General features: G+C 40.7%; 1 protein-coding gene across 2 annotated transcripts in view; it reads left to right on the top strand.

Moving 5' to 3' along the window:
• The first annotated feature begins 240 nt into the window (after positions 1-240).
• The window catches only part of REC114 (REC114 meiotic recombination protein), a 103,001-nt gene continuing 89,614 nt past the window's right edge, over positions 241-13,627 (top strand). For both annotated transcript variants that reach the window (XM_049905478.1, XM_049905479.1), the window contains exon 1: positions 241-399. In XM_049905478.1, coding sequence (XP_049761435.1) covers positions 241-399 — 159 coding nt within the window. The remainder of the gene's footprint in view (positions 400-13,627) is intronic.

The raw sequence follows: 13,627 nt of genomic DNA on the forward strand, positions 1-13,627 counted from the left end.
CTACCTCTTCTTTGCCCATAAAGATAAGAACGTGCCGAAAGGTAAAGCAGACCCCTGAGGTATGCAGCAGAGCCAAGCTCCAGTAACTCAAGAACCCCCTGCAGGAGTCGTCTGAGCACGTCCATTGGCTTCCACAGGAGGAGAAGGGTGGGCCAGGGATCATTTTGCTTCCTAATTGGCTAGCTGTGCGGATTGGCAGCCCCCTCCCCCCACGCGGCTGCGCATGCTCGACGGCCAGACATGGCGGAAGCGGGAAAAGTGCAGGCCGGCTTCGGGCTTCCGGGATTAGGAGCGGCACAGTGGCCTCTGCAGCGGTATGGCCGCTTCATGCCCTCGGGGACAGGAGAGCCGCCTGTGCCTGACCTGGAAGCTGGGACAGCCTCTTCTCCTACATGGAAGGTGAGGCCGGAGGGCAGGAATGGCTGCCAGGTGCTCACAGGCTCCAGGGAGGGTGGAGTGTGAAGACCTCTGTTAGGGCCACGGGTGGTCAGGTTCCCCGAACGCTACTTGGACAGAAGGAGAGGACACTAAGGGACTGACAGGCTGACGGAAATGTGAGGAATGGACAGGCTGACAGGGATTGTATGGCATGGACACTGAAGGGGCTGACTGACTCTGACAGGCCGGCAGGGAGACTGGGGGCCAGTGTGACAGACAAGGGCTCTCTGATACTGACAATTACACTGTCACACGTGGAGGCCGACTGGTTGTCAGGGGCCACCTGGTACCTACCTGGACTGAGGTAGCACTACGTAAAAGCTCACTAGTCCATCTCCTTCACGTTCCCCACTGAAGTGCTGACCAACCAACCACAAACAAACAAAAAAACCAGTTTGTATGGAGTCGTTTCTTAATCGTGGTGACTCCTGTGACCTTTTGGAAGCAGAATTTCAGGCCATTCTTCCGAGGTGCCTCTGGGTGGGTTTGGGTTGGTTAGTAGGTGGGTACTGAACCCTTTGGGTCACTTAGGACTTCAGCTGACTAAAGCCTGAAATAAATGGAAGGACAAACTAAAAGACAGGGTCACTGACCCATGGGGACTGTCTCTCAAGTTCCAGAGCAAAGAGTATATTGGTGGGGCAATCCCAAGGAAATGTCAAGAGGCTGGGTGAGGATGGGCCAGGAGGTAGATCTGGTCCACTGCATGGGGTGATGTGACCATTCAGTCTTGTAAAAGTGCTTGTACATGTATTATACAAATGAAAGGGAGTATAGTCATTATTTTGTTTCCCCTTTTTTTTTTTTTTTTACTCCTCACTATTGGCCTTACAGGCTCCCTTGTCCCTATATCCTATATTTGAAGGGCGGGAGAAAGGTACCAAGAATGAAGTGGGTGCTCATTCCCTATCCTGGACCATCTATTCCGCAGTTTCCTTATGTGCTACTGTTTTTGTTTGTTTGTTTTTTGAGGTAAAATATGTATAGAGGCATAGAGAGAATTCATTTTAGTTACAGAATCATCTATAACCAAGGTGGAGAGGAAGAAGGGAAAGTCTAAGAGATAAGGATTTCTTGCCTGGAAAATGAGAGGCTGACGCCTCCTTATAGTGTTCCCCATATGAAAATGTTCTAAACCATTTTTGTACTTGTCAGTTTCACATACCTGTCCTTCCATACCTTGAGATACCCAAATGGGCAACCTCAACTCCTACCTTATTGAAGGGGTTGGATGGAAGCACGTTCATTTTCTTTTCGAGGTACCTCAGAGTAGCTCATCTCTACCGAGTCTATCATGTCCCAAAGTATGTTACTCTTAAAATGGTTCCATGATTAAATTAATTGAGAAAAAATGTTAAACAGGTTTCTTTCATTAAAGATTATTCATTCTTTACTATGCTACGGTGCATTATGAATTTCCAAATTGGGGGCAGAGAATATAACATTCCCCCAATGTAGTTGAACATTGAACCCACTTTGGAGGAAGCCCCTAGTGTACCATGGAATACCTTTTGAGAAGCACTTCTGTACTCTATTTTTTTTTTTTGTCCCAGAGGGCTCCCTTACGTGTGTTACCTATTTATTTATAGTAAAAAATATGCCACATAAAAATTGCCATTATAACCATTTTTAAGTGTGCAATTAACTCCCCATTATCCCCTGCCTCCAGCCCCCGACCCCCAAAAAAACAAACCAGTTGCTGTGGAGTTGATTCTGACTCGTAGCAACCCTGTAGGACAGGGTTTCCCAGGAGAGCCTGGTGGACTCAATCTGCTGACCTTTTGGTTAGCAACCATAGCTCTTAACTACTACGCCAACAGGCCTCCAGCCCCAGGTAACATCTAATTGAATTTTTTGTTTCTGTGATTTTGTCTGGAGTCCCTGGGTGGTGTAAATGGTTAAGCACTGGACTACTAACCGAAAGGTTGGCAGTTCAAACCCATCCAGAAGCACCTCCGAAGTAAGGCCTGGCAATCTTCTGAAAGGTCACTGCCTTGGAAACCCGATGGAGTGCAGTTCTACTTTGTACACATGGGGAGGCCATGAGTACGTATTGACTCAGTGGCAACTACCACAACATGCATTTGTCTCTTCTAGGTATTTCATGTAAATGGGATGGTACAATATTTGCCCTTTTGTGCCTGGCTTTTTTCACTTGGTTTAATGTTTTCAAGCATTTTATAGCATGTATCAGAACTTCATTTCTTTTTATGGCTGAATAGTACTCCATGGTGTGGATGTACTACATTTTGTTTATCTATTCACCTATTGATGGACACTTGAGTTATTTCCACTTTTTGGGTATTTTGAATAATGCTGCTATGATCATTGGTATACAAGTATCTGCTTTCACTGGAAAGTCCCTGCTTTCATTTCTTTTGGGTATATGCCTAAGAGTAGAATTGCTGGGTCATAACGGAAACCCTGGTGGCGTAGTGGTTTAAGTGCTATGGCTGCTAACCAAGAGGTCAGCAGTTCAAATCTGTCAGGTGCTCCTCGGAAACGCTATGGGGCAGTTTTACTCTGTTCTATAGGGTTACTATGAGTCGGAATTGACTCAACAGCAGTAGGTTTGGTTTTGGTTTGGTAAGGTAATTCTACGTTTAACTTTTTGAGGAACTGCTAAGCTATTTTCCACAGCAGCTGCACCATTTTATATGCCCACAAGCAGTGCACAAGGGCTAATCCTTAAGAATTAGGTTCTCACTCAACAATTTCTACACAGATTGTTCAGTGACATTGGTTACATTCTTCACAATGTGTGAACATTCTCATTATTTCTGTTCTGTTCGTTCTGTATCCATTAGTCTAGTTTCCCTGCTCCCTTACATTCTCATTTCTGTTTTAAAGTGACTATAGACTGATAGGGAGATCTTACTCTTGGTTATTTTATTTTTTTAGATATACAATTTCTATTTGATTACTTTACAAATCTTCTGTGACTTTTTTTAGTTTCTATTTTCCTGTCAAATTTTTCAAGCCTGGCTCATATTGACTTGAACATAGTAAGGATAGTGGTTACTTAGTCTGTGGTTGATAATTTCATTGTGTGGTGTTCCTTTAGATCTGTTTCTGTTGTCTACTATTTCTTTTAGTTCTCATTTGTGTTGTCTTGCTTCTTTATATATCTGATTATTTTTAATGGTTTCCTGGATGTTGCATTTGAAAAATTATTAATAGAAATATGTTGAGACCTAAGATAGCGTTATCTTCCTCAAGAGAGAATTTTTGTTTTATTTCTGTTGGGTGTCTGGAGGCACTAGCAATTTGAGATCTCCTTAATCTGGTTTTAGGGTTTGATATTTTCTGGGCCACCCAAATAAGTGTTCTTCCTTTGATGCACGGTGGACTCCAGCTTTATCCCCCCAGCCACATAATTCTGTGAAAATCATAACTCAGTCTCGCACCCTTCCCTGTGGCTAGAAAACACCTCTGATGCATAACTCACCTCCCTGAATTTTCCGTTCCTTCTCAGTCTTGACCCATTATTCTCTACTATCTTTTAAAATTTTTTGATAGTTTTGAAATACGGTTTTTATATTCTGTCCAGCTTTTTTAGTTGTCTTTAGCGGGAACATTTGTTCCAATGACCTAGTCAATCATCATTGGAAGTAGACGTTTGATAGTAAGAACCATAGTTGTTAGTATACCTGATGACTTGGCTCTTAACTCTCTCCATTCTTTCATTCATGCTTGGGAATTTGTTTCATTCTTAAGCATTTGACTCTTTTATCCATTTAGGTACTGTATGGTCATGATTTCTCCTTTGAGCATCAAGACTGCATTTGATTGTCTGCTGAATAGCTTTATATGGGTGTCCTAACAGCATCTCAAAAATAAACATGTCTCAATTGGCAAAATAATTCTGTTATGAAAACATTCTGCTTCCCACTTTGAAATGTGGTGTCTGGGGTCTTAGATGCTAACAGGCGGCCATCTAAGATGCATTAATTGGTCTCAACCCACCTGGATCAAAGGAGAATGAAGAACACCAAGGTCACACGATAACTAAGAGCCCAAGAGACAGAAAGGGCCACATGAACCAGAGACCTACATCATCCTGAAACCAGAAGAACTAGTTGGTGCCCAGCCACAACTGATGACTGCCCTGACAGGGAGCACAACAGAGAACCCCTGAGGGAGCAGGAGATCAGTGGGATGCAGACCCCAAATTCTCACAAAAAGACCATACTTAATGGTCTGACTGAGACTAGAGGAATCCTGGCGGTCATGGTCCCCAAACCTTCTGTTGGCCCAGGACAGGAACCATTCCCGAAGACAACTTATCAGACATGAAAGGGACTGGACAGTGGGTAGGAGAGAGATGCTGATGAAGAGTGAGCTAATTATATCAGGTGGACACTTGAGACTGTGTTGACATCTCCTGTCTGGAGGGGGGATGGGAGGATAGAGAGAGTTGGAAGCTGGCAAAATTGTCACGAAAGGAGAGACTGGAAGGGCTGACACATTAGGGGGAGAGCAAGTGGGAGTACGGAGTAAGGTGTATATAAACTTATATGTGACAGTCGGACTTGATTTGTAAACGTTCACTTGAAGCTCAATAAAAGTTAATAAAAATAAATAAATAAATAAACATGTCTAAAAACCGAGCATTTTGTCTTTTCACTCAATCTTTTTACCAAAACCGTCTCCCTCTCTGATCATTTTGGTGTTCATCCATTCCTGAAACTTTGGACGCGTTCTTTATCTCTGTTCTTGATTTCTTTACTGTCAGACACTGAATTGTTAAATCTTCTTTGTTCAGTTTCTTGCATTAATTCCTCTCTTTCAGATACAACTGTCACTAGTCCTACTGCATATCCTACCCCCAGGCCTTCATCAGATCATTCTCTTTATTGACATAGTCTTCTTGCTTTACTGGTTTGCCTTCTACTGACCTTTAAGACTTTTTCCGTTCATACACATCTGTTTCATACTGAGCGCTTAACCACTGCACCATAAGGGCTGCTTCTTCAGAGGAAGAAATATAAGTATAAGAAATTGTGTATTTGAACAGATAAACTAACATATGAAGATATAAATAGTAATATAACACATGATTGGAACCCATTAAATTCTCAAAATAATTATGCAAAGGATTAAGTAGTAAGCATTCATACATTCAACAAACACTGAGCACCTAGAGCCCATAGCAATAACCAAGATATAAAAGGTCCCTGCCCTCAGTTTGTCATAACGTGGTGGTTTGCATGTTACTTTGATGTTGGAAGCTATACCGCTGGTGTTTTAAAACACCAGCAGGGTCACCCATGGTAGACAGATTTCAGCGGCGCTTCCAGACTAAGACTAGGGAGAAGGACCTGGGTATCTTCTTCCGGAAAAAGAAAAATTAACCAGTGAAAACCTTAGGAATAGCAATGGAATATTCTCTGATATAGTGCCGAAAGATAAGCCTCTCAGGTTGGAAGGCACTTGAAATACAAGTGGGGAAGAACTGCTTCCTCAAAGAGTCGACCTTAATGATGTGGATGGAATAAAGCTTTCGGGACCTTCATTTGCATGATGTGGCATGGTGCAAAATAAGAAAAAAACAGCTGCAAACGCCTGTGAGTAATTGGAACATGGAATGTACAAAGTATGAATCAAGGAAGATGGGAAGTCATCAAAAATGAAACTGAATGCTTGAAGATCTATATCCTAGACACTAGTGAGCTGAAATGGACTGGTATTGGCCATTTTGAATCGAACAATCATATTGTCTACTATGTTGGGAATGACAAATTGAAGAGGAATAGTGTCACATTCATCATCCAAAAGAACATTTCAAGATCTACCCTGAAGTACAATGCTGTCAGTGATAGGATAATATCCGTAAGCCTACAAGAAAGACCAGTTAATACAACTGTTATTCAAATTTACCCATCAACCACTAATGCCAAAGATGAAGGTATTGGAGATTTTTACCAACTTCTGCAGTATGAAATTGATCAAACATGCAGTTAAGATCCATTGATAATTACTTATGATTGAAATGCAGAAGTTGGAAACGAAGGATCAGTAGTTGGGAAATACGGCCTTGGTGATAGAAATGACGCCAGAGATCTCATGATAGAATCATGCAAGACTAATGGCTTATTCCTTAGAAATACCTTTTTTTTTTTTTTTTTTTTAGCAACATAAGCAAGGAGTATACATCTGGACCTTACTGAATGGAGTACACGGGAATCAAGTCAACTATGTCTATGGAAGGAGACAATGAAGAAGTTCAATATCATCAGTCAGAACAAAGCCAGTGGCCAACCGCAGAATAGATCATCGGTTGCTCATTTGCGAGTTCAAGTTGAAGCTGAAGAAAATTAAAACAAGTCCAAGAGAGCCAAAATGTGACCTTGAGTATATACCGCCTGAATTTAGAGACCATCTCAAGAATAAAATAGATTTTACTAATTGAACACTAATGACTGAAGATCAGAAGAGTTGTGGGATAATATCAAGGACCCCATACATAAAGAAAGCGAAAGGTCATTAAAAAGACAGGAAAGGAAGAAAAGACCAAAATGGATGTCAGAAGAGACTCTGGAACTTGCTTCTGATCGTGGAGTAGCTAAACTGAAAGAAAGAAATGAAGTAAAGGAGCTGAACAGAAGATTTCAAAGGGCAGCTCAAGAAAACAAATATAATTAAATGTGCAAGGGCCTGGAATTAGAAAACCAAAAGGGAAGGAAAAATTGAAGCCTCAAGTTGCAATATCGAAGGATTCTATGGGCAAAATATTGAATGATGCAGGAATCATCAAAAGAAGAGAGAAGGAACACACAGTCACTGTACCAAAAAGAATTGGTTGATATTCAACCCTATCAGGAAGTAGTGTGTGATCAAGAACCCATAGTATTGAAGGAAGAAGTCCACGCTGCACTGAAAGCATTGGTGAAAACTAAGGCTGCAGGAATTGATGGCATACCAATTGAGATGTTTCAACAAACAGATGCAGTGCTGGAAGCACCCACTCATCTGTGCCAAGAAATGTGAAAGACAGCTACCTGGCCAACCAACTGAAAAAGATCCCTATGTGTGCCCTTTCCAAAGAAAGGTGATCCAGCAGAAGCGGAAATTATTGAACAATGTCATTAATATCACATGCAAGTAAAATTTTGCTGGAAATAATTCAGAAATGGTTGCAGCAGTACATCAACAAGGAACTGCCAGAAATTCAAGCTGAATTCAGAAGAGGACGTGGAATCAGGGATATCATTGCTGATGTCAGATGGATCTTGGATGAAAGCAGAGAATACCAGAAAGATGTTTACCTGTGTTTTATTAACTATACAAAGGCATTTGACTGTATGGATCATAAAAAATTATGGGTAACATTGTGAAGAATGGAAATCCCGGAACAGTTAATTGTGCTCATGAGGAACCTGTACATGGATCAAGAGGCAGTTGTTTGAACAGAACAAGGGGATACTATGTGGTTTAAAATCATAAAGTGCGTCACGGTTGTATCCTTTCATTGTACTTATTCAATCTATGCTGAGCAAATCTGAGAAGCTGTACTATATGAAGAAAAACAGAACATCAGGGTTGGAGGACGACTCATTAACAACCTGAGATATGCAAATGATACAACCTTGCTTGCTCTGAAGACCTGAAGCACTTACTCATGAAAATCAAAGACAACAGTCTTCAGTATGGATTATACCTCAACATAAAGAAAACAGAAACCCTCACAAGTGGACCAATAAGCAACATGGTGATAAACAGAGAAAATATGGAAGTTGTCAAGGATTTCGTTTTAGCTGGATTCACAATCAATGCCCATGGAAGCAGCAGTCAAGAAAATCAAACGACATATTACACTGGGCAAATCTGCTGCAAAAGACCTTTTTAAAGTGTCAAAAAGCAAAGATGTCAGTTTGAGGACTAAGATATGCCTAACCCCCCCAAAAAAAGCCAGGGTATTTTCAGTCACCTAATTGGCATGTGAAAGTTGAACAGTGAATAAGGAGGATCAAAGAAGAATTGACACCTTTGAATTATGGTGTTGGTGGAGAATATTGAGTATACCATGGACTGCTAGAAGAACGAACAAATCTGTCTTTGAAGAAGTAAAGCCAGAATTCTCCTTAGAAACAAGGAGAAGAACATCATGCTTGATAGAATAGAAAGTCAGCAAAAAAGAGGAAGACGCTCGATGAGATGGATTGACACAGTGGCTGGAACAATGGGCTCAAACATAGCGACAATTGTGAGGATGATGTAGAACTGGGCAGTGTTTCATTTTGTTATACTTACATTGGGTTGCTATGAATCAGAACCAACTTGATGGCACCTAACAACAACCCTCGCTTATGTTTTTTATCTAGGGGAGGACATAGTATCTATCCAAATAACTGTGTAAGGGAGGGGCTGTATAGTCCATAATCAAGTTATATGCTCTTAGGCAGTCAAGTACTCACATAAAAGAAGAAGGACTAAATTTGAATCCTAGCTTTGCTACTGAATTTCTTTGACCTTGGTTAGGTTACTTAATCTCTCTGTGCCTTATTTACTTCATCTTAAAATAGAGGATACAGTAGTACCCATTTCATCAGATTATTTTGAGCACTGAAGAAGTAAATATATTGTAATCACCTAAAGCAGTGGCTTTAAATTATATAAAGGTTTGCAGTTAAGATTATATTTGGTGTTATCTTTTCATACCATGGGTTGCCAATTATTTGGTTCCTTTTGGTCTTTTTTGACTATTGGACGTAGACGCTGGTGTTTTGGGGTGCGTGCGCGCGTGCGTGTGTGTGTGTTGGGTAGCAGTGAGTAGGAGAAGAGTGAGGGAAGAGAAAAAACAGTGTTTCAGGTAGAGGACTCAACGTATACAAAGGCCCTGTGCCTGGAAAAATCTCAGCATATGTAATGTACGGAGAGAAAGCCAGTAAGGCTGGTGCTTAGAGAAAAGGGGAATGATAGCATGAGATGAGGTTGTCTGAAGAGGTACCTTGTGAACATTATCTAAAACCAGTAGGAAGCCACTGAAGGGTTTTAATCAGGAATATTTTCATCCTTCAAAGATCACTCTGGCTGCAGTGTGGTGACAGAATTAGAGGGGAATATGACTGGATTCAGGAAGATGACTTAGGACACTATTGCTGTGTTGTAGGCAAAATATGATAATGGCGTAGACCAGGAGGATGGCAGTGAAGATGGAGAAATTGGGGATATTACAGCTATATTTTGAAGGCCAAAATGACATGACTTGGTGATTGGATATGAGTGGTGAGAGAAAAGGACTTCTGGGTTTCTATCAGAAGCAACTGGCTAGATTGTCGGGAATGGGGTGCACTGAAAGAGGATCAGCAGGGGAGAAGATACAAAACTCCAGTTTTGGATATATTGAGTTTAAAGTTTATGAAGCATCTAAGTGGAGATGTTGAATAGGTAGTTTGATATTCTGGTCTGGACTCAGAAGAAAGATCTGGGCTGGAGATGTAAATATGTGAGCCATCAGCAGGAAGGAGATATTTATAGTCAGGGGATTACATGAAATTCCAAGACTAAGCCCCAAGGAAGTCCAATACTTTTAGGTCAGGTAGAAGGGACAGAGTCCTCAAAGAAGACTGATACGGAACAGAGAGTTGGGAGTCACCCAGGAGAATGCAGGCCTATCAAAGCTAAAGAGAGTTATTTTAAGAGGCAGAGATGATCAACTTTGTTGAATGATGCTGCAAAGAAAAGTAACGACTAAGGTCTTCATTGAATTTAGGAATATGAAGTTCCTTATGGTTGGAAACCCTGGCGGCGTAGTGGTTAAACGCTACGGCTGCTAACCAAAGGGAAACTCTATGGGGCAGTTCTACTCTGTCCTATGGGGTCGCTATGAGTCGGAATCGACTCGATGGCACCTGGGTTTGGTTTTTGGGTTTTGGTTACGGTCCTTACCAAGAGAAGTTTCAGTGGAGTTAAAGGGTTGGAAGCCAGATAGGAGTGGGTTGAAGAGTGACTGGTAGGTGAGGAAGTAGAGCCAATGTGCACAGACAATTCTTCTTAGACTCTTGCTGTGAATGTGAGTAGAGATAGGACAGAATGAATTATTCACCAAATTCTAGAATACTACACCTAGAGATACTTCTTAAAACTTGAAATCAGTAAACGTAGGACCACAAAAAGGCATTAAATATCTAGTTGTACTCTTGCTAATGTACCCAAAGTAAGTAAGCTGAAGTCTCACCATCCCCACTTCTAAGGAGCATACTGGTTGTGTTTCTTCTAAGACTGGATTATTTGTTCTTTGGGCACTCCACAGTATATTCAGTATTCTTCACCAGCACCACAGTTTGAACACATGGATTCTTTTTCTCTCTTCTTTTTCACTGTCCAACTTTTACATGCATATGAGGTCATTGAAAAGATCCTGGCTGGGGTCAGGTACCCTTTTTTCATCAAACTGACATCTTTGCTTTTTAAAAATTTAAAGAGGTCTTTTGCAGAAAATTTTCCCAATGCTTTTCCCAGTTTGATTTCTTGGTCCCTGCTCCCATGGATGTTGATTGTTGATCCAACTGGAATGAAATCATTGACAGCTTCAGTTTTTTCTTCATTTATCATGAGGTTGTTTATTGGCCCAGTTGTGAAGATTTTCATTTTCTTCATGTTCAGATGTAATCCATGCTGAAGGCTGTACTCTTGACCTTCATTGGTAAGTGCTTCAAGTCATCTTCCTTTTCACCTTCTTCCAATCCTGGCTGCGTTCTTCATATAGGATGCTTCTTGGATTATTTGTTCTGCACACAGAGTGAATACATAGGTGAAAATATACAACTCTGCCACACACCTTTTCCAGTTTTGAGCCGTGCAGTATCTCCTTATCCTGTTGTAACAACTGCCTCTTGATCCAGACACAATGAAGTATTCTGGAATTCCCATTCTTTGCAATGTTATCCATAATTTTTTATTATCCACACAGTCGAATGCCTTTGCATAGTCAATAAAACACAAGTGAACATCTTTCTGGTATTTTCTACCTTTGGCCAGGATCCATGGGATGACATCAGTGATGATATCCCCGTTCCATATCTTCTTCTGAATCTGGCTTAAACTTCTGGCAGTTCCCTGTTGATGTATGGCTACAGCCGTTTTTGAATTATCTTTAGCAAAATTTTGCTAGCACGGGATATTAATGGTATTGTTGGATAATTTCTGCATTCCGTTTGATCTCCTTTCTTTAGAATAGGCATAAATATGGATCTCTTCCAGTTGGTTAGCCAGGTAGCTGTCTTCCAAATTTCTTGACATGGACGAGTAAGCACTTCCCAGCATTGCATCCATTAGTTGAAGCATCCCAGCTGGTATTCCGTCAGTTCCTGGAGTCTTATATTTTGCCAATGCCTTCAGTGCAACTTGGACTTTGTTTCAGTACCAGTCATTCTTGATTATAGGCTACCTCCTGAAATGGTTGAATGTTGACCATTTCTTTTTGGTGCGGTGACTTTGTATAATCCTTCCATCTTCTTTTGATGCCTCCTGCGTCATCCAGTTTTTTGCCCATAGAATCTTTCAATAATGCAATTGAAGGCCTGAATTTTCTCTTCAGTTCTTTCGCTTAAAAATGTCCATTGTATTCTTCCTTTTTGGCTTTCTAATTCCATGTCTTTGACCATTTCATCATGATACTTTCTCTTGTCTTATCTAGCTGCCCTTTGAAATCTGTTGGGTTCTTTTACGTTGTCATTTTTTTCATCCACTTTAGCTAGTCTGTGCTTAAGAGCAAGTTTAAGAGTCTCTTCTAACATCCATTTTAGTATTTTCTTTCTTTCCTGTCTTTTTAATAATGACCTTTCATTTTCTTCATGTATGATGTCCTTGATGTCTTCCCACAACTATTCTGGTCTTCAGTCATTAGTGTTGAGTACATCAGATCTATTCTTGAGGTAGTTTCTAAATTCAGGCAGGATGTATTCTAGATGGTAATTTGACCCTTGTGGATTTACTTAGATTTTTTTCAGCTTCAACTTGAACTTGCACGTGTGTTATTGATGGTCTGTTCCACAGTTGGCCCCTGGCTTTGTCTTGACTGATGATGTATCTTTCCACAGGTGTAGTAGATTTGGTTCCTATGTAATCCATCCAGGGAGGTCCACATGTATACTTAACCATTGTGTTGTAGAAGGAACGTATTTCTGATGAATAAATCATTGGCCTTGCAGAATTCTATCATGTGATCTTTGGTATCATTTCTATCACTAAGGCTGTATTTTCTAACTACATACTGATCTTCTTTGTTTCCAACTTTTGTGTTCCAGTCACCAGTAATTATCAATGCATCTTGATTGCGTATTCAGTCAATTTCAGACTGTGGTGGGCTGTAAAAATCTTCAGTTTCTTCATCTTTGGCGTTCATGGTTGGTGGTAAATTTGAATAATAGTTGTATTAAGTGGTCTTCCTTATAGGCGTGTGGATATTAACCCATCACTGACAGTGTTATGCCTTAGGATCTCAAAATGTTCTTTTTAATGAATGCAGTGCAGTTCCTCTTTAATTTGTTGTTCCCAGCATAGTAGACCATATGATTGTCAGATTCAAATGGCCAATACCAGTGCATTTCAACTCATTCATGCCTAGGATATGGACCTTCAAATGTTCCATTTCACTTTCGATGACTTTCAAATTTCCTTGATTCATATGTCACACATTCTGTGTTCTGATTACTAATGGATGTTTGCAACTGTTACTTCTCATTTTGAGTTGTGCCACATCAGCAAATGAAACTTTACTCCATCTTTGTCATTAAGGTCAACTCTACTTTGAGACGTATTTTGAGTTCCTTCCAACCTGGGGGGCTCATCTTCCAGTACTATACCAGACAATATTCAGTTGTTATCCATAAGATTTTCATTGACCGATTTTCAGAAGTAGATCACCAGGCCTGTCTTCCTAGTCTGTCTTAGTCTGGAAGCTCTGCTGAAACCTGTCCACCATGGGTGACCCTGCTGGTATTTGAAATACCAGTGGTATAACCTCCAGTATCATAGCAACAATATGCAAGCTACCACAGGTACAGCAAACTGACAGATGGGTGGTGGAATTTATTATAATAATAATAATAAACTGTTGCTGTTGAGTTGTTTCCGGCTCATAACAACCCTATAGGACAGAGTAGAACTGCCCCATAGGGTTTCCAAGGAGTGCCTGGTGGATTCGAACTGCTGACATTTTGGTTAGCAGCTGTAGCTCTTAACC

Source organism: Elephas maximus, chromosome 13 (assembly GCF_024166365.1).
Source record: "Elephas maximus indicus isolate mEleMax1 chromosome 13, mEleMax1 primary haplotype, whole genome shotgun sequence".
Taxonomy (NCBI): domain Eukaryota; kingdom Metazoa; phylum Chordata; class Mammalia; order Proboscidea; family Elephantidae; genus Elephas; species Elephas maximus.